Here is a 19,631-nt window from a genome sequence, read left to right as displayed (position 1 = left end):
TTTAACAGGAGACACGCAGCAACCCCACGCCAACCCCAACCATGACCATCTCCCTTCCCACTCACACGAGACCTTTCTGTGACATCTTTCAGACTTCCCACATGTGCTTTCTCAAAAATTCTTGCCCATCTCCTATTTTCTCCAGCAAGACTCAAAGCTTAGCACACTGGAAAAGCTTGACAGCTTGGGACTTGGCTCTGTCAATTGACACACACTCTGTAACATCAAAACAATTATTATTTACATAGTCTTTAAGATTTTTGAATAATTTTTTCTAGTAGACAAAACAGCAAACAAAATATCCTGGCCCACAGTCCCAGGGCAGCAGCGCTACCACATTAAACAGCAACACTTCCCAGCCAGAGGTGCAAAACAAAAAATAGCAAACAGGAGATTCTACACCAAGTTCTATAAAACAAACTGGGGGTACAAATAACCTGTGTTAAAAATAACAACACACAAAACTAAACCTCCCCCAAGAAAATTATACTGAAATTGCTACATTTTATTCCAGCATTGGTTAAAAGCCAAAGAGCAAACATAAGAGGAGAATACACTTATAACTAGAGAGACGGGAAACTTCAGCACAGAATTCTCTGCTGAAGATTCCCAGATAAGCTGCAAAAATGCAGACGGAAAGCTTTCATGACATTCATACCCTCGGTTCTGGGAACCACCGTGAGGCTCTTCAGGCTGAGGAAAGCCAAAGTACAATTCACAGAGGCACTTAATAATCTTGAGAAAACAATTACACATGCTAAGGATACGTTATGGCTGGCACAAGAGCAGAGAACAGAGCAAACGGAGATGAACAGGTTCACTAAATAAATGTCAATCTCTACTACAGTTACTAGTGTGCATGTGTGTTGAAAGCCTGAAGCCTACTCAAAAGACTACTCGAAAAGTCTAAGTTGTCTAAAAGACTACTCAAGCTGTTAAAATAACCTGAGAGGCATACAGGCAGGTGTCACGAGGCACAATACAGATAGCAGCTTGCTGAGAACCAGATACCAATAAATAAAAGTACAAATCTTAACATGCAAAACAAATATAAGCGTGGCTTGTTAACTGTTTTGAAACTGCATACCAACTACAGCCAAAACATGTAGGAGCATTGCTTCTCTGAATCTTCCACAAGGAACACAGAAAACCAGATGGGAGTATCTGTATATAAGTACTCTAGAAATTCTTTTCAAATTCAAATTTAAATTTCAAATTCAGGTCAAACGGACTTACGAGCTTGGCTTCCTTAGGTAACTAAGCTAAGAGAGCGTGGGATACTGCACAGGTATCCTCCAGTACATTTAGCTGAATTTGTATGAGGCACTCAGGAGCTGAAGTTTCTGCCTCAGTGGTAACAATATTACATTCCTACAGGTTTCATAGAAATAGGCAGTCATATGAGGGAGAGAAACCAGGCATTCCAGCCTGCTGGAGCACAGCCCCAGAAAGTTCACAGGAACGAGCCACATTATGAAGGCTCTACCACAGGAAAAAGTTTCAGTTAGATCTTTAATGTTATGACAGAGTGGAAAACATAAAACTCAAATGTATAAGGAGACAGGTTTCAGTGCTGCTGAACTACAAACCAAAATACTTTATGAACTTATTTTTCATTTAAAAAAAAGAACACACATACACGTTTGCATCTTCTTGCTCATACCCTGTTATTCTGGCGACAAAAACAACCACCTTCTTTAAAAGGAAGCGAGCTGATTTGGGGGTGAGGAGTATTAGAGGAGAAACCACATTAATTTCATTACTTTATGCATACTGGTAGGGATTCCTTCTCAAATTTGGCACTTAGCACTCCAAATTGCCCTTTAAAGCTTGGCCAGAAATTCTCTCCAGCCTGCAAGTTTCCTAATTTCATTGTAGGACACACTGCTGCATTTGGATGCACCACCTCCAGAAAGACAGACAATGCCAAGTGTGTCAGTTTTACCTCAATTCACTTTGCTCCCTGTCAGTCAGATTTCACCTAAATCAAAGTAAATATATAATTAAAACTAAACTGCAGGTCAGTTCCAAGTTTGGAAAAAACAAAGCTGTATGAAATTAAAAGCAATGTTAATACAGTTGAAGAACTGGAGTTCAGGGGTTGCAGCAGCAGCAGCTAAATTTCTGACCATACCTTCTCCCCTGAACAAAACCCCAGGTCAAAGCCCAGGTATTTCACCCTCCCCGGGACTCCTGCTGCAGGCAATCCCCACCCAGGTCCTCTCTCCTCCTTCTCCTTTTCCCTTCAGGTCTGACTTGGCTTCCCGCTTCTTGCTCTGTGCAAGCGTTGCTCACTCACCCACAGGCCTTACACCTTCCTACAGCAGTAATGCTTCAGTCAAAATGGAATTGCACCTGTACAGAGTTGGGCTTCTTCCATCAGACTTTTCTCTCCTGTTCTGTTGCTGCCTGCAGCAGCCTTTCAGTCAATCTGGACTTTCAATCCCCTCCCCAAACCTCAGCAGAGATACTAATACCACCTTAAATGTGACACAAGGTACCAGATACACCCAGAGCCAGTTACACTTGTGAGCTTTAGGCAGTCCCTAACTTGGCAAAGGAACCAAAGACAACATTCTTGCATACTTTGTTCACACAGGTGAAAACTGATAAAACAGCCCCAACCCATAGGCCCTCTCTTCACCCGAATAATGTTAATTTTGAGCCTTGCTTTTAGGAAGCTGTGCTTAAAGGTAGCAGGTTAACAGGCACCTATTAGCCCTCCAGTAGGTCTGACAGGTTAAAAACTGACAGCAAAACCACAGCTGACATACACCACGCCCCAGACTCACCTCTCTGACAGCCATCGTGGATCCAGCAGCGTTCACTGAAAATGCCATTTATCACAGTAGGTGCACGGTTGCTCTTCCCTCTCACGGCTCCTGGACACACATCTCCACACTCTTCTTTGTCATCCTTGTTGGCCACGATGTAATTATCTTCTACAGAATCTAAAATCCTTGACCAGCCCATCGTGGACAAGTCACATAATTCATTGTTCTTCTCAATCCGCACAGAGCCTCGAGTAACGTCCATCAGGTTACAGAGGCCGATCTCCTGCAGGTGAACCATCTCAAGAATGACCAGCGCCGAGTTAAAAAACAGAGGAGTTCCTTGACTCACAGTGAGGTTGGGAAAAGTCCCTTTAAACTCGTCAGGCCACGCACACAAAAAAGAAGACTGAAGGGGTATTTCCTAATTTTTTTCTGCCATCTTGGGTTGCTGGATGTTACCTCTATCACAACAGCCGTTGTAACACCAGATCTTAGACATCGTTTGCTGTTTACAGAAGTAAGAGATGTCTGCAACAGAGTCTGTTTTCTTTAGATATTGCCAGCGGCACATCTACTCATCTCAGATTGTGCCATTAATGCCAGTGGATTAGAGGCAGTAGTTTAGAATGGCTGCAGGGAGGGGAAGATAGGACAAGAACAATGGCTAGGAAATGGTACTGCTGCGGCAGAGAGCGGAAAAACCTGGACGTACACACCTGCACGAGTACAGCCCACACTCTTGCCCAGACTTTGCTGACAGCAGTCATTTACTACACTGGTAGTAAAAGAATGCCCTAAGCATTCTTTTCAGATTAGGTGTTTGGGCTTTTTTGATATTATTTTCTCAAGGTTGCGAATCTCCCCGCCTTGACTATCCAGACAGCTTATTTAGTAGAACCAGAAACACAAAGACCGGCAAAGTGAACAATTACATGAAACATAAATTAGAAGGTAAACTGAACAACATGAATCCAGGCCCCAGCAAAAGGAAAAGATGGAAAGCAAAAGCTTTGAATAGGGAAATATATTTCTAATCTCTCAGCACAGGTAAGAAATCAAGAAAGAAATTCAGGGGGCCATGCCTGTACAGCACAACCAAAGCCCCGGGGATAACCCTTTTCAACCCAAACTTCACAGAAATATACGGCTGGACCTTGAAGTTCAAGGGAGAAGCCTGTGGAAAGGCAAACCTGCTTGGCAACACAACACTGCAAAACAGCCTGTCCTGTTCAGGGGTATGTTTTATTAATTATTTTTTTAAGACTGCGTCCACTTTAGGGATTCTCTTTTGGCTACAGCTGAGACAGCCCAGCCCTGCCCCTCTCCCCGCTAAGAATTTAAAGCACAGGATCGTTGCTCTGTTTGTCACTCTATGTAAAGCTCACCAACTATAAAAATATCATGCCACAGCTCCAAGAAATCACCCAGCAATAATCAGGCCATACAAAATTGATGTGGACACAGATGTTTAATAGTGACAATTGTCTGGCTCCTCATGGTTTTACACAGACCACTGCTGTCTGGGATAAAAATAAGTTCTATGCAAATGCCTTCATGATTATTCAAAACTCTGCTCCACTGCAATTAAAAAAAATAAATCTGGCTACACTAATACAGGATCTGAAGCAATGTTATTGCCCAGTGGGATTTTCTGTCACTAGACCCAAGTCGTTTCATAAATTGCTTTCTGGAAGAAGAAGCTAACGCACACAGTGCCTCGAAGAGCAACTTTTTGAAAGTGGGAAAGGAAATCTGATGACCAATTACCAGCAACCTCTTTGCCCCATGAAAAGCTGCAGCCAGACTGGCAGTAAGCCAGAAAGATGTCTTGATGCACATCCCAACCGTGGGCTAAAAGAACTGGGAAGCAACAGATTCAGTTTAAGTACTCTAAATAGCTAATTGTCAATAATTAAGACAGGTATTTCCAAGGAACCAAGTGTGTGACAGGGCAGGCCAGTGGTTTCTTCATGAAAGGAGAAACAACAGAAGGGCAAATAAAACTCAATCACTGAAATTTGATGTACAGGACACCGGTACAGCTAAAGCTACCTGATAAATGCAAAATCCAACATCTTGCTTCTTATTTACTGCTTGCTGAGCACACAGGCCACATACAGCAAGCTAAGGTGGTCCCACGGCCCAACGGCCGTGTCCCAGGATAAACTACTACCTGGAGTAATCGGACTGTGCACAGCTGACCTGAAGGAAAGGTCAAAAAATACAGCTCAGCTCTACAGACTAAGAATTACTTCCGAGAGTAAAAGCTCTAGGCTTTTATTGTGGCTTAAGGCCACAAAATGCATCTATACACTAAGCATAATTACCCGAGTCTTTCATCATTTTCACTAGAATTAGGTAAATCACTAGAAACTGGCCACAAGCTGGCCCCCAGACAACCCCTTAATCCACAGAGCTCCCCTGCTCCAAGAGCGCAGCTAAAAGGAGGCAAGTGAAGCTTGGGAGTAAACAGTAAAGCATCTTGAAGGGTTAAATCATCATATAAATCTACCAGAGCTGGAAGCACACAGCCACAATCCATCAGCTGTCTGCATCTTAGAAATATTTCTGTATTTTTCACCAGCTCTCAAGCAGAATGCATTATTTGTCATTAGTGCTGCCAGCGCAGACCAAACAGGAGGTTCTATGCGTCCTGGCAAATCGGGATGTGACCCGAGTTGTTCAAACTCTGCTGCTTTCAAAGCTGAGCAACAGCAACGTAATAAACTGGCACCTTGTCTGCTGGGCTTCAGGGGTTCCAGCACTGGGGGCTCCTGCACAAGGCCTCTTCATGGAAGGCAATGGCAGAGGCCAGCCTCAGCCTGGAATAGAAACTGAGGAGAAATTTAAAGCAAATTAGGGTGGGGTTTGTGTTTGTGGTGTTGGTTTTTGTGTTTTGTTTTTTTTTTTTTTTTTTCCTGAAATAAACAATAGAACAAAAGGCTAATAGAATTCTAAATGTACAAAGATTAAAAGGGTTTATACAGATTTTTCCACAGTGAGAGAAAATTGCACTTGAGAATTATTTTTCATGTTTGACTTTAGTTTGGCTTTTAAGTGATGAATACCACCATGGTATCGGAGCTTTTTTTAACCACCTCAGGGATCAAGGAGAAGAGTAAAGAGTTAAGAACATTTGAAAGAAAATCTGCTTTTGTTGCAGTGTCCTCATGCGTTCTCATGCTGAGTTCCACTGGGCAGTTTGTAACTTCTGTTCATGCAGAAGCTGCTTAAGCCACCCCATAAGTTATTGTTACCAAGACAGCAAGAAGCAGTTCCAAGCAAAGCAATAAGTGGTTTTCTGTTGGAGAACGGCTTGCAGAGAGCAAGGCCATGGGTCTCTGCAGGAGCTGGTCACAGCCACCTGAGGTAAACAGAGGAAAAAACCCAGGGTACAGTTATGCTAACAACAGCCTGTTATGTTAACAAAGAGAGAAACTGAGGTACACAATGGCCTTGATGGTAAAAACAACCTTGGGAAAGGAGGCAGACCAGAAGAGGGAAGATGTTGTGACATATCTGAAATGCCACAGGGGGCTGGGATATTATAATGTAGCCTTTTACATGTATCCAATAGATTTGTGAGTAGTATGCATGATTATTGTAGAGTGCTTATATAAGGGGTGATTTCTTTCAATAAAGTTGAAGCTTGCTCTGTCATTCACATTGAATCGGCTGCCTGCTTCCTCCACCCGCAGCAGTTTTCCACAACTTCTCTTGATAGTATTGCTTCTGCAGGGGCAGGGGAATTAATCAACAATTCAGTATGAAGGCTATGCAGGTGTGATCCCAGAAGAGGGAGACCAAAGTTGAGCAGTCAATTAGAATGCAGACAACCTGGTCACAAAAAATACATAAATCAGCTTTCAGGAAAACCCAGATCTCAAATCGATTCTCCAGTAGGAGGCCCAAACCTATTGCTGGTCAAACTACTGGCAAAATCGTTACTAAACATAAATGCCCCGATTTCAGCAGAAACAGGCCCCATGTCCAGCAGCACAGCATCATTCTGCCAGAGAGGAAACACTCCTCCATCCCTAGTTACCAAGTGACTCAAAGTAACTTAAAAAAAACCACCATTACAGACATGTTTCATCAGAGCCCCAAGAAAAAAAGTTGCAAGGCTTGCTTTTTATAAACAAACCAACAAAAAAATCCCAAGATGCCAAAGCCTCTTGAACAAACTTGTTTGGTAACAACCTTAAAGTACTGAATGAAGAAACTGGATCCGATGTCAAAGGTTGGTTTTCAAGACAGAGTCTAACCAGGGGAACTTAAGCCCTGTTTCTAGTAAAGCATGTGGATACCAAACCTTAACGACTCCCTGCTTCAGAGCTCTGGCCATCACGGAAGACCAGAATAAGGCAGCACTGCACAGAAAGATCACAAACCATTTAAGCTGTTAGTCAACCCCGCATTTTTATAGTGTTCACTGCCTACTTGAATAGCAAATTATTTAAGAAAAATTACACTCACTTCGGTCAAGTCAAAAGCTTTGCAATTCTGTGTAAGGCTCACTTTCAGAAGTGGTGTTGGGGAACTGGAAACAGGGCTTTGGGGTGTGTCTGGGGATAAGTGCTGAGAGAGGAAAACATCCTGTCAAGTGGCAGGTTAGTAGAAGCTGTAGGACAGCTTCTAGCCACTGGAGCGAGAGTTTAATGAGCACTCAACAATCCAATGGTGACATATCAACTTTTAAACTCCGGTTTTCCCCCTCAGCCCTTTAGGTCTGAGCAGTGAGGCACAGGGAGACATGGACCCCCAAGTGAGCCTGTCGATAAACCTCCACCCCTGCGGTCACACCTCACTCCGCTGCCTCCCCTCTCTCAGCGCTCCAGGCCGCGCTGCCGCGCTGCGGGCAAACCTCTCCCGGGGCCGCTGCCTTTCGTGCCGAAGGCCCCTGGAACCCCCCAGCCCGGCCTCGGCAGCCGGGTTCGCTGTTCCCTCCCGCTCTCCTCCTTACTCCAAGGCAGAAGCCGAGTCCCGGCGGGTCAGGAGGCGCCGGCGGGTCCCTCCTCAGGCGACCCGGGGGGAGCTGCCGCCCGTGCCGGTACCGCGCCAGCTCCCACCGCGGCCGCCCCCCCCCCGGCCACAAAGGCCCGAAGCGCGGCGGGGCCGCCCCGCGCCGCCCGCCCCGGCCCCTCCCGCCGCGGGGCCGCCGCCGCCCGGGCCCCGCCGCCCGCCTCGGCCGCGCCCCCGGCCCCGACTCACCGGCCCCGCGCCTCCGGCCGCCCCGGGCCGCCGGCGCCACGGCCACGGGCAGCGCCGCCGCCGCTCCCGGGCCCGGCCCGCGCCGCTGGACCGGCCCCGGCTTCGCATCGGCGGTGACAGACCCGGAGAAAGGCGCCGCGGCGGCCCCTTTAGAGCGACCGGCCCCGACCGGCCCCGGCCCCGGCGGGAAACAAGGGGCTGCCCCGTCAGCGGGGAGCGGGGCGGCGGCAGAGGGGACGTGGGGCCTGGCTCGGCACCCTGAGACGTCCCCTCCCGTCCCCGCCCGGCAGCCCCGGCAGCCGAGGGAACAGGGCAAAGCCCGCTGCCTCTGCCCCAGGCTGCCTTGCCCTGGGGGCTGCTGGCAGGAGGGGACAGCGGGTGGTGACAGCCTGGGGGGGACAGGAGGTCGGGCCGTGACGGGCGCGGGGCTGTTGGGAGGGACCCCACAGGCCCAGGGGCTGGCGGGAGGGAGCTGATGCTGCGTGGTGAAGGCCTGGACAGTGACAGGGGGGACACCACGGGCCATGGCGGTGGCAGAACTCCAGGCAGAGGAGAGCGCCGGGGGTGGCAGGAGGGACACCGGGCAGGCACAGCCCCGGGCGGTGACAGAACACCGGCCTTGTGTCACCATGGGCCGGGTCATAATGCTGCGGGGTGGGCGTGGCAGTGCCGTGGCCTTCTGTGGCGACTCGTTGCCGTGGCAGTGGTGGTGGCAGGTCGCAGTCTGTGCTGCTGGTGGCCAGGAAGCCCCTCGGTGGAGCGCTGGGGCAGCAGCACCCGAGTCACCACAGCGAGCCTGGGAGCGCTGCCTGCGAGAGAGGGAGCGGAGGCTGAGCCGGGGCCGCGGGGCCTCTCCCATCGCCCATCTGCTGGCCCGGGCTGCCAGGAGGAGCAGGGTGGGCGCTGCCGCTGCAGACCAGCTCCATCGCTGAGGGTCCCGGGCCGGAGGTGTTGCAGGGCCGGGGGCCAGGGGCTGGCAAATACCACCTGCCGCGCACGGCAGACGCTGTCAGGAGCAGGCGTCGCCGGGCCCAGCCATGCCGTGCGTCCATTATCAGTTCTCCTCCCAGCTGCGCCGCGACACGGTCACCTTCAGCGGCCTCCACATCTCCCTCGGCAACCTCAAACGCGAGATCATGGGCCGCCAGAAGCTGAAGGCGGCCAACTGTGATCTGCGGGTCACCAATGCTGAGACCGGAGAAGGTGCGTGGGGGCGGCGGGCGCGGGGCCTCGGGCACTGCCCGGCTGGCGGCGGCCACGGCCTGCGGGACCACACGCTGCTCTCTGGGGCTTGTCCCCACGTGCCGTGAGTCAGCCCGGGGCCCGTCCCTCCAGCGTACGGGGAACCGGCGCCAGCAGTTTGGTGGGGTGGGAAGGGACAGTGCCATTTGGCCACCGTTGGTGGCTGTGGCGTGTGTGGGGACCTCACGGAGCCGTTCCGATCTGTTTGTGAGACAGGGACCTGGGCGTAGAACACTTCCTGCTCGATGTGCAATGGGTAGTGCTTGCCAAAGCCCCCCCTGTAGCCACTTACTGGCCATCACTGGCAGTAAAACAAGCTTTGTGCTAGAAGGGAGTAGGAATCAACGATGGGGTTGGCTCCAGCTTTGTTGAACATTTCTGTTGGAGCTCTGCTTGGACAACTGTCAAAAGTAGCCCTGTTGAGCGTCATGTCACTGCTCAGCCTGCAGATGTGGAGTCGTGGCCAGGCGGAGTGACACTGCTTCGCAGCTCCTGGTACCTGCCAAGGCTCTGCTAGGGGATGCTGCTGCCTGCGGGGAACAGGTTCCTGCTGGCAGGTGCCAGTTTTGTCTGAGAGCTGTTAGGCTAAGCTGGCAGCTGTTAAAGAGCAAACAGAAATTTCCAAGGACTTCAGGAATAATGCTCCGGTTTTAGTCCTTTCCTATTTAAAAACAAAAAAGTTAACTTTTAAGTCGACATTGTTTGACTTCACCAGATTTCACCATTGACACCAATTTCATCACCAAAATGAACTCAATGAGTTGAGGTGAAGGAAAATCAAATGTATGAAAGCCAACAGGTGCCCGGTCCCTGCACAGAACTACCTCGGCAGCGTACTCCGCTGTTTGTAAACCCTCTTCCACAAATTCTCTGCCTCGGTGACCAAGCTAGTGGGAGGATACTTCAAGTCCCCCACACAGATACGTGCCGTGATACGTGCCCTGTGCAAATAAAGCCTTTACCTCACCAGGTTATTGTCACTCTTCAGTTTTCAGCTGATCCATTTCAATGTGTACTGATTGACTCGTAAGGGGAATTCATTTTTCTATCAGTCTGCTGTTAGATGGCTGGAGGTCTCCTCCCTGTGCACTTCACCAGTGGATGGAAAACAAGCATGCATCTCTCTATATATCTCTGCATGCAAGGACAGTGTGTTCAGAAGGCAGATGTCAATCTGTCAATGAATGGTCAAAGAATTTGCAACAAAATACAAAAAGAGGACCCCCTCCCCTTTTTGCCTCATACACCTGTTGTGCATGTTCCAGCTGACCTCTGCAGGCTTGCAGAACTGGCGAATAAGCGCACTGGTTGCTGTCCTCATACACACAGCCTCCCTCGCGGAGAGGTGCTGCCACCTGCAATCTTCTGCAGACCCAGCACAACCCTCAGCGGGGCACAGGCCTAGCAAACTCCTGCCTTTTTGTGAGGCCACTGTTGCTTATCCTGTGCCTCTGAAATCTCTGTCCAGTGGTCTGTGATCTGGACCAGAAAGAACACTCTGTATGACTCCGCTCAGCAGGTGGAAACAGCTGCTTTGGGCTTCCAGAGCTGCCGCTGGCATCACGTCCCCGTTGCTTGTCAGCCTCAGTGGTGTTTGAGCTCCTCCGGCATCAGAAAGTCCCGGCGCAGGCCTGTCTTGACAGGTGGCTGCGTGATGGTGAGATTCCCCATTTGAGCAGAGCTCTAGGCGTTGGTTTCAGGGTATGAAAAAGCTGTAAAAGCTTCGGGTTCTGTCATTAGTAGTACTTCCACAGCAACTTTGGCTTTCGGGCCATCGTTCTGATTTGGCCTCCAGAGGTGAGGGCTTTTAGTAGTTAGGACTGGAGGCAGATGACAGGGAATGGCTGCTGATGGCGCTTTAAAACATTGAGTCCCATCCAGCTTGTGTAAGTACAATATATAAACCCTTCTCATGGAGACGTCTTTACGTTTGAAGCTTACTCATGGAGAGATCTTTACATTTGAGGCCTACTCAGTCCGAGTGTCTCAGGTAGCTCCTCCTCTTCAAAAGAGGAACACGGTGTAAGCCATGGCAAAGCATGGAGACCCTCAGGCACACAGTGGTTTCAAAAGGCTTTTCAGAAGGCTTGTCTTTGTAATTGATTTCATTTGAGTCTCTCTGCTCTGCAAAAAGTGAATTGAAAGAATTCACGTCCCTTTGGCTTATTCAAACTAGATGACTAGCTTAAGAGAGGAGAGACCCCTTTAGTTGGAGCCCGTTCTGCCCTGCCTGTGAAAGCAATTCAAAACCCCCTCCGGTTTCTGTGATCCAAACTCTAGCCCTGCCAGTCCCATTTCCATGTGAGGGTACAGCGCTGAGCAGCTGTCAGTGTGGCTGTCGATGGATGAAGCTCCGAGGAGCAGAGAGATGGCGGCTCCTTCTGTGTTCTGTCAGTCCCCAGCACTTGTGGCACGGGGGAATTGTTTTTAGTGAACAGCTCGGAAAGCAACGGGGCAGAGTTTTCGTGCTTTAGCCAAGTGCCTGCTTTGTTGCAGGGCAAGCTGGTCAGACTTTAGAATCTGGTTTATGCGGGTGAGACTTTGCTGTGGTTTGTTTCTCTCCACAGATCTCTTGGGTTTGTAGCCCAGCAGAAGCAAAAGCAACTTAAGGCAGGTCAGGAAAGAACCTCATGCACGAGCACACTCTCCTTCAGGGACCTCTGAGACCATTTTGCTGCTGGCATCCAAACTGTTTGAAAAGAGTGGAAAAGGTTTTGCTGCTGGTGTTTGATATAAACTTTTGCTTTCCTGTCTGTGAAGGGATTCTCTCAAGTGCTATGTAATTACATCTTAATATTCTTACAAACTGACTCATGTTTTCTTCTGTATTGGTGTTGTTTTCAGAATACACAGATGCCAATGCTCTGATTCCTAAGAACTCCTCGGTAGTTGTTAGAAGAGTCCCTGTTAGAGGAGTTAAAACTACCAGCAAAACACCAGTTATGTAAGTACCCGTAAAGCACTGCAGTCTCTGTCAGGGGTTGCAGTCTCTTAGCCTTTTCTGTGGAGATTAGTTTAGAGAGGCACTCGGCTTGCATCGATCTTCTTTCTCTTGCTTTTATAGGAAAGACAGATACGCATGTTCCCATCTCAGAAGAGTCTGTTTGTCAGCGTTTGACTGTGTCTTGCATTTGGGGGAGGCGGGGTGGGGTATGGCAGGTATTCTTATGCCTCCAATCTGGCTTTTTTGCATACTGGCTCTAGAGGAAAGGGCAACAGTCGCTAATGTGATGGTTGATTGTTTAAGAGCACAAAGCTGTAGCACAAACTTCATCGTTTTGATACTTACACAGCAGAGACAAAATGTCTGAGGACTTCCTCTGGCACTGTTGTGTTCTAGAGCTGTAAGTCTTACAGTAATTGCTGACAAACTAGAAATGGGATTTGGGATTAGATTTATGCGTACAAATACATTTCCACATTGACCAGACTATCAGAACATAATGTCTTGAAGTTTAGGTTTTAGAATCTGCTTTCACTGCTTTTGGCTGGCTGCAAGTGCTTTGTTCTAAGTTCTCATCCCCTTTATTTCTTCTTCTAGAACTCGAACGGAGCCAGCGAGTGGAACATCCAGAGCAGTATGTACAAACACAATCTCACACTTTTTTCCTACACATTGCACTTAATTCTAAACAATGTAGCCTCCTATTAATCTCCCAAACATGAAGTTAATCTGTTTTGCAGTGAGACATAGTGTATGTTGTAGAGACCCTGTGTTTGATTCACAGCACAGTGAACACTGAGTAATGCCATCATTTGCACAGTTCTAATGTGAATATTGGTATTTGTGCCTAGTGAGGCATTGTGTTTCATACTGAATATGCTGGAATATTTCCTGGATGGCTTTGTGTTGTACAGATAATGTAGGATAGTTTCTAGATCATGTAGGTTCAATTGCACAATTCAATTGGTGCTGTGTTCTACACCTCTCTGTCTAGAGCTGGTGTGTTTGTATAGGCTGTCGTGTGCTCTTTGTTTCTTGCAATTAAAATTGTTTGGAGCGTATTTTTTGCCATTTTCACATTGTATCACTTAGCTTTTGTTTTTAAGTACTTTCTTTGCCTAACAGTTTTGGAAGATGTTGTCAAAACGCACTGAGAAACCGTTGTTGTGCCACTTGGTACTTTTTCTTACTTTTGACTTGGTGGTTCCAAGAAGTCCCAAAATCAACCTATCCCCTAGGTTTTGAGGACAGTTCTGTGCAGCTAAGATTCCTTCCCGTGTCCTGAAATACTTGAGTATTTGTTCCTAAAGCTGTATGACTGAAGTGATGTTGTTTGGCCCCCTCTGAGTACATGAAGGTCTCTATCAGATTGCTGTGAGTTTAAATGTTGTTGGTACCCAAAGTGGTATTCCAAAGTTCTGCATTTGATCTTTCCACTTTATCCGATGAAATGGTTTAGTTTCATCGTTTGCCTGCAAATGCAAATATCTAAACCCCAGCAGACTGAGTTTAGCTGCTTCTCATGAACCACGTAGGCCCTCTGAAGCGGTCATAGCTTTGGACTTTGTTTTGAACCAGTACAATTACATTCAGTTGGAAATGACTCTTTCCATGACACACGGAGGCTATAGTGCAGACTTTCAGACTGCAGTAGAGGTTAACTTCTGCTATGTTTTGATTGTACAACTTGAATATGTGTTTAATTTTTTGTGAACAGATTGAGGACTCTTCTGCAGCCATTCCTCTGGCCCAGCTCATTAAGGTATGTGTATATTCTCGTCAAAGGCTTAAACACACCACCCACCCACCCCCCCCCCCCCAACAAAAAATCCCACTTGCTTCATATTTTTAAATCTTGTACGGTGATGTATAACTGGATAACTGTTATAATGGGAATAAAACTTAATTTTTAATCATTTACAGTATTGGTTTTAACTTTAAGATGTGTATATATTTCCATAGTGTCCCGTAAAGAGTAGTTCCCAGTTTGGGAAGATAGCAGGGGAGTCCCTCAACGTAATGTTGCACTATTGCTCATCTTCCAGACACAAAGCAGCAGCACTTCAGGAGCTGTTTACTGTTTCTCAGACCTCTTGTTAATTTTGTGTTGGAGACTGACATAATTTTCAAGAAGAGTTTAACCGACTGCAAGTTATGGACATTTCAGGGGGGGCTTGCACCAGCCAAAATAGAAACGTTTCTGTAGCACGGACAATTGCGTGGCCACTGTTGGTTTCTAGTCACTGCAGTTATAGATCCACTCTCGGAAAGCTGCACAGTTTCATAACTTGTAGTCTGTGGAGAGCAGACAACACAACCTAATTTGTTTGAACGCAGACTGTGTAAATTGTGTAACTGTGCCTCATTGTTTGCGGGAATATACCAATGTGTGAGTGCAGTGTGTTAGCAGAGGTGACCTTCTGAAGCTGTTGTAATGCCAGGGTTTGCTATGGAACTGCTTGTGTTTTCTTCTCAACAACGTGTGACTTTGTCTGGGAAAGCACTAGTGGCTGCACTTTGTGAAAAGGCGTAGTGCGAGCCAATTCAATTACTCGTCTTAAAGAATAGAGGAGGCGGGGCCTAATGCAGAGGAGCTAGTTCTTTCTTCTGAAAATAAAGGCTGGCGTTCCTTTCCAAGAGAGAGAGATCTCTTCCCACTCTCTTCTTCCCTCTCCCACTGCAGAATTAAATTGTGTACATTTGGGGAAAAAACCCCAACGGTTACTTTGGAAAGTAGTCACCAGAAGAAACTGGTCTCCATTGGTGCTGTCCCTAAACACGTCCTTGGTTCTGTAAACTCATGTGAAGTTTGACTCTACAATGTGAGAAACTGGCCAAGTGCAGGGGACATGCAGTTTGGGCTGCCTACAGCGCATGATGGACAAATTTCTACGAAAAGAATCTTTTGTCTTGCTGAGGAGTTATAAAAATCTTGATTCCTCTTAATGCTTCTGTGTCTGAAGCTGAATTTCAGCAATAAAAGCAACTTGCCCAACTCTTAAGTTGTATGTCCTTTTAACGCTGCAAAATATAAACACTGATACTTGCACACATCTCTCTCAATTGAATGTACAGTGGAGATTTTCTCCTTCCAATGCTCTGGAGCTCAAGAATCCGTTTAAAACTAGTAGATAATGTAATTCTTTCTACACATAGCTTCAGTCCACTTGGAAGACATTTGGGCTGGTTACACAAGTCTTTCTGTAAGGTACAAACAGAGCCTCAGGATTTGAGTGCCCCAAAATGCTCCTTCCAAGCAGGTTCACAGGCCCAGAGACACCGTGTGATGGCGTAAGGGCTCCCCAGAACATCTCTGGGACAGCTCTGGCTCACACAAGCAGTCGCTTTTGTGCAACCGCCGCTCCTGCCGGGCTGCCTTTTACAGGGTTGGGCGAGTCTTTGTCTGGGGAGTTAAATGTGCTTCTAATGTGCGTGTCCCATAATTACCTGTTAAACAGACCGGCAGTCTGGCTGAAGCCAACGCTTCCGAAGAAGATAAAATACGAGCCATGATGACGCAGTCTTGCTGTCAGTACGATCCAGTCAAGTAAGTGTTGGCAAAGTCCCGTCTGTTCTGTGAAGACTGTGGAGACATTGCAGAGATGGTTGTTGGAACAAGAGAGATGCATGCATACCATTTTCTTTTTCTCCCCAAACCCTTTTAGTTACGTGAAGAAACCCCTGGCTATCCCTCCACCATCCTATGTTTGCTTTCGCTGCGGAAAACCTGGCCACTATATAAAGAACTGTCCAACAAATGGGGTAAGATTGTGGGGGGCTTCTGGTGACACTTGGTTTTTAATTGTTTTACCTTGGCAGTTACACAGCAATTACATGGACCCCCTATGAGGAATTGTTTCTCTTGGGCTGAAATACAGAGGTTGTATGGCAGTGGTGCAAAGCCCTTCAAAATTCCAGGGAAAGCTGGAGATTTCAATGGGAAATTTTCTTTCTTCGAGGTCACAGACATTACATATTACACAGATCTTTCTCTGTGAATTTTAATGCATATTTTTATATATTTCAATGTTACTGCAAGGTGTTTTTTTTGTCTTAACTCTTTTTAATGACAGTTTGCATTTTTTAGTATTTTGTAGGAAAAAATGACATTTCTCTTGGCCCCAACTATTGAATATTTGCGTGTTAGAATTACACAAGTCTCTGGTTGAGTATTCATGCCATTTAAGGTTACTCACTGAACGCACGGGCATCAGCTCTGAATTCAACCTTCGTGTGTAGATGGGGAATATCAGTTTCCCCAGTGGCCGATCCAGAGCCCTGCATTCAGCTCTCCCTCTGAACTGCCCTTTGGAGGAGGAGGGGGTTTGTGCCTCTCCTCTGAGGGGATGGTGAGCTGAGGGATATTTCACCCTTCAGGACCCTGAAGTTAAGCCAAAGAATATCAACTGAGTTCAGAACACTGCTCGGGCCTTTGGAGCATGCTGGCTGTATTCATTTGGGAAAAAAGAGTATTTCAGTCGAGCAGCCCTTAGGCGAGCTAAAAGGAGAGGATTAAAGCTTTTGCTGCTTAAAATAGTGGTTGAAATGCCATTTTAAGTGTGGGTCTTGAGATATGTCTGCATTTCTTTTCTTAACAGGACAGTAATTTTCAGTCTGTTCGCAGACTTCGAAAGAGCACGGGAATTCCCAGGAGTTTCATGGTGGAGGTGGAAGATCCCAATATGAAGGGTGCGATGCTGACACCGACTGGAAGATATGCCATCCCAATTATTAATGCGTGAGTATGGAATTAGCTGGTCTGACCAAAAAGTGAAGGAGAGAAGCCAAGTGTCCATGTCTGAGTGGCAGCGCCACCAAGCTGGCCAGCATCTGTAATTATGGGGGAAGAAGCACTGTCGTTGTATCTTCACCTTAAAATCTGTGATGATTTCTAATATTAAAATGGGGCAGTCCTGCTGTTCAGGCCCCTGAACGCTGGGTAAGCTTTTGGTATGCTAAGAACCCCTATTTCTGCAAAACATCTCCGTCGTGTTTACGGTGGCATCATTCTTTTTGAAAGCTCCTTCTGCTCCTGTTTTACCTTTGTAAGGCTTCTTGCAGAATTTAACAAACAGCTGTTGGACTGAGATCCCCTCCCCCTCTGCCGTTTGCCCAATCCCATGTGTGAAGCAGAGGGATGTTTTCCTGTTGCTGTAAGCTAAGAAAACACTAGGGTGTGCTGACAAGAGTGGCTGTTTTAAAATGCACTTGGGAGCACCTCTGTTTTTCTGTCATGCATCTCCTTTTGCAGAAGCTGTAACATAGATTTCCTGCATTTATAAAACATGATTAGGCGGAGACTGACTTTATCCTGAGCCTGCGATTCACATTCACCCTCTGGTGAAAGGAGACGTGGGATTCATTTCACCCGGTCTCTAGCTGTCAGAAAATGATTTCTCTAGTCTGAGCTAATTTCTTAGTTGATCCAATGAAGGGAAGAGTTCTGCAGAAGGAAAATTGTTCTCCCCTCCCTTTTCTAGTGCTCTGGCTATAGAAAAGTATTTTAAACTAAATGCCTGCATTTCTGAAGGCTAATTTGGAGTGAGAATGCCACCTACTGTCTTCACTGGATAAAATGAAAAGCTTGGGAAAGTTCTCCTTTACCCATCTGTAACTTTTTGTCTTTTTCCTTCCCCACCCCCCTCCAGGGAAGCGTATGCCAGAGGAAAGAAGGAGAAGCATCCCTTTTTACCTGAGGAGCCGTCCTCTTCCTCCCTCTCCTCCTCCTTAGACAATCGTGTTCCAGAAGAGCTGTTATGTTTCATTTGTAAAGAAATCATGGTGGATGCAGTTATTATTCCCTGCTGCGGAAACAGTTTCTGTGATGAGTGTAAGTGTTACTCCCATGTTTGTCAATTCAAAACATCACACCTGATCTTCTGGAAGCAGAAAGACTGTAACATTCCTTTCTTACCAGCTCTGTTTACTACTTAAGTATACCCCAAATAGGAAAGGACTCTTCTTGTAGTCAGGAAAAATCTAAGGCAGAAGGCGTTTTTCCCTTTCTATGCATCTAGTTAAACCCTCTTTACATGCGGAAGGGTGAGCACGAGAAGAGTGCGTAATGGTGCAGCTGATTGCGGTATTCGCTATCAAATGCATTTAGTTTGTGCACAGTCCTTTGTCTCATACAAAACTCTAGAGCCAGCGCTGGTGACTTGCTGTGGTCTGCAGCAAATGGCTCGTTAGGCATTTAATCCACATTCTTCTCCAGGGGAGAGCAGGTTAAAACTCTCAGAACTTGAACCTACTCATGGGTTTTGGAGATGTGTCTTATTCATTAACCTTGAGGTTGGTGACTTCTCACTCTGCTGGACAGTGGAGAACAGACTAGTCAAAACATCAAGACACGGCCTACTCTACATCTTCCAATGTTACAGTAGTGAAATATCAAAGCTGGGCAGCTGTTTCCTGCATACTAGACATTTTTTACACTGCTGAACATTTCATGCTCTCAGTTCTCAACTTCGTGCTCTCAATTCAGCACCATATTCACCCATTAACCATCTACAGGCTTTTAGAACTGAATAGAACCCCCAAAATTTCCTTAGTTTAGCTAAAACCTGTTGTGATGATTCTGATTATACCCAGGTGTTAGAACAGCATTGCTGGACTCTGAGGAACATACGTGCCCATCGTGTCATCAGGCAGATGTTTCTCCTGATACTTTGGTTGCCAACAAGTTCCTACGCCAGGTAATGCGGTGACTTTTAGAAAAACTCTAAGAAAAGTCTGGTCAGTCAATTAGCCGAAAGGGAAGAAAATATTAATTTACATCTCCTTAAACAAGGCTAAATGGAATAAGGCTAAATTTACTTTGCAAATACATTACCTGCTGTTACAGATGCTGACAACTCTTGAGAGAGAATCTGGCAAACTCAGCTCACACTTGTGTTTAACAGGATTGACTCGGTTTCAAATTGAGTGTTAACACTGGAGAGCTTTACGGACAGATAGTCTGAGTTACCAATCCTTAGCCCCAGTGAGTAGTGGGATGTGTTCATATATCACAGAAGGGTTTGGCTTGGAAGGGACCTTAAAGCCCATCCAGTCCCACCCCCCTGCCCCGGGCAGGGACACCGTCCACTAGCCCAGGCTGCCCAAAGCCCCGTCCAACCTGGCCTTGAACCCTGCCAGGGAGGGGGCAGCCACAGCTGCTCTGGGCAACCTGTGCCAGGGCCTCACCCCCCTCACAGGGAAGAATTTCTCCCTTAGATCTAATCGGAATATATCTGTATGTTGGTTTGTTTTAGGAAGGACAGTATCTATGGGAATACACCAGTAATTTTACTCTGTGGAGACTTCTGTTCATGAAGCTGCTGAAGGTTCATGTTACCTCTTTGTAAATGTTTTTCTGCCTCTAGGCTGTGAACAACTTCAGAAATGGCACTGGTTATGCACAGATTATCCAGAGGCAGAAGCAGCAGCAGCCACCAGCACCTCCACCAGCACCCGTGGCT

The 19,631-nt window shown here is 47.0% G+C and overlaps 1 protein-coding gene across 1 annotated transcript; it reads left to right on the top strand.

The window, feature by feature from the left end:
• The first annotated feature begins 9,022 nt into the window (after positions 1-9,022).
• Positions 9,023-18,236, top strand: LOC141964754 (E3 ubiquitin-protein ligase RBBP6-like). Its single transcript, XM_074915456.1, has 7 exons — positions 9,023-9,188; positions 12,072-12,171; positions 12,769-12,805; positions 13,889-13,933; positions 15,630-15,718; positions 15,837-15,933; positions 18,189-18,236. The coding sequence occupies exons 1-7, from the start codon at positions 9,023-9,025 to the stop codon at positions 18,234-18,236; spliced, it is 582 nt and encodes a 193-aa protein (XP_074771557.1).
• The last annotated feature ends 1,395 nt before the right edge of the window (positions 18,237-19,631 follow it).

This window comes from Athene noctua, chromosome 11 (genome assembly GCF_965140245.1).
Source record: "Athene noctua chromosome 11, bAthNoc1.hap1.1, whole genome shotgun sequence".
NCBI lineage: Eukaryota > Metazoa > Chordata > Aves > Strigiformes > Strigidae > Athene > Athene noctua.
Note: the sequence above shows the minus strand (reverse complement) of the source record. Positions and strands in the feature narration are given on the sequence as shown.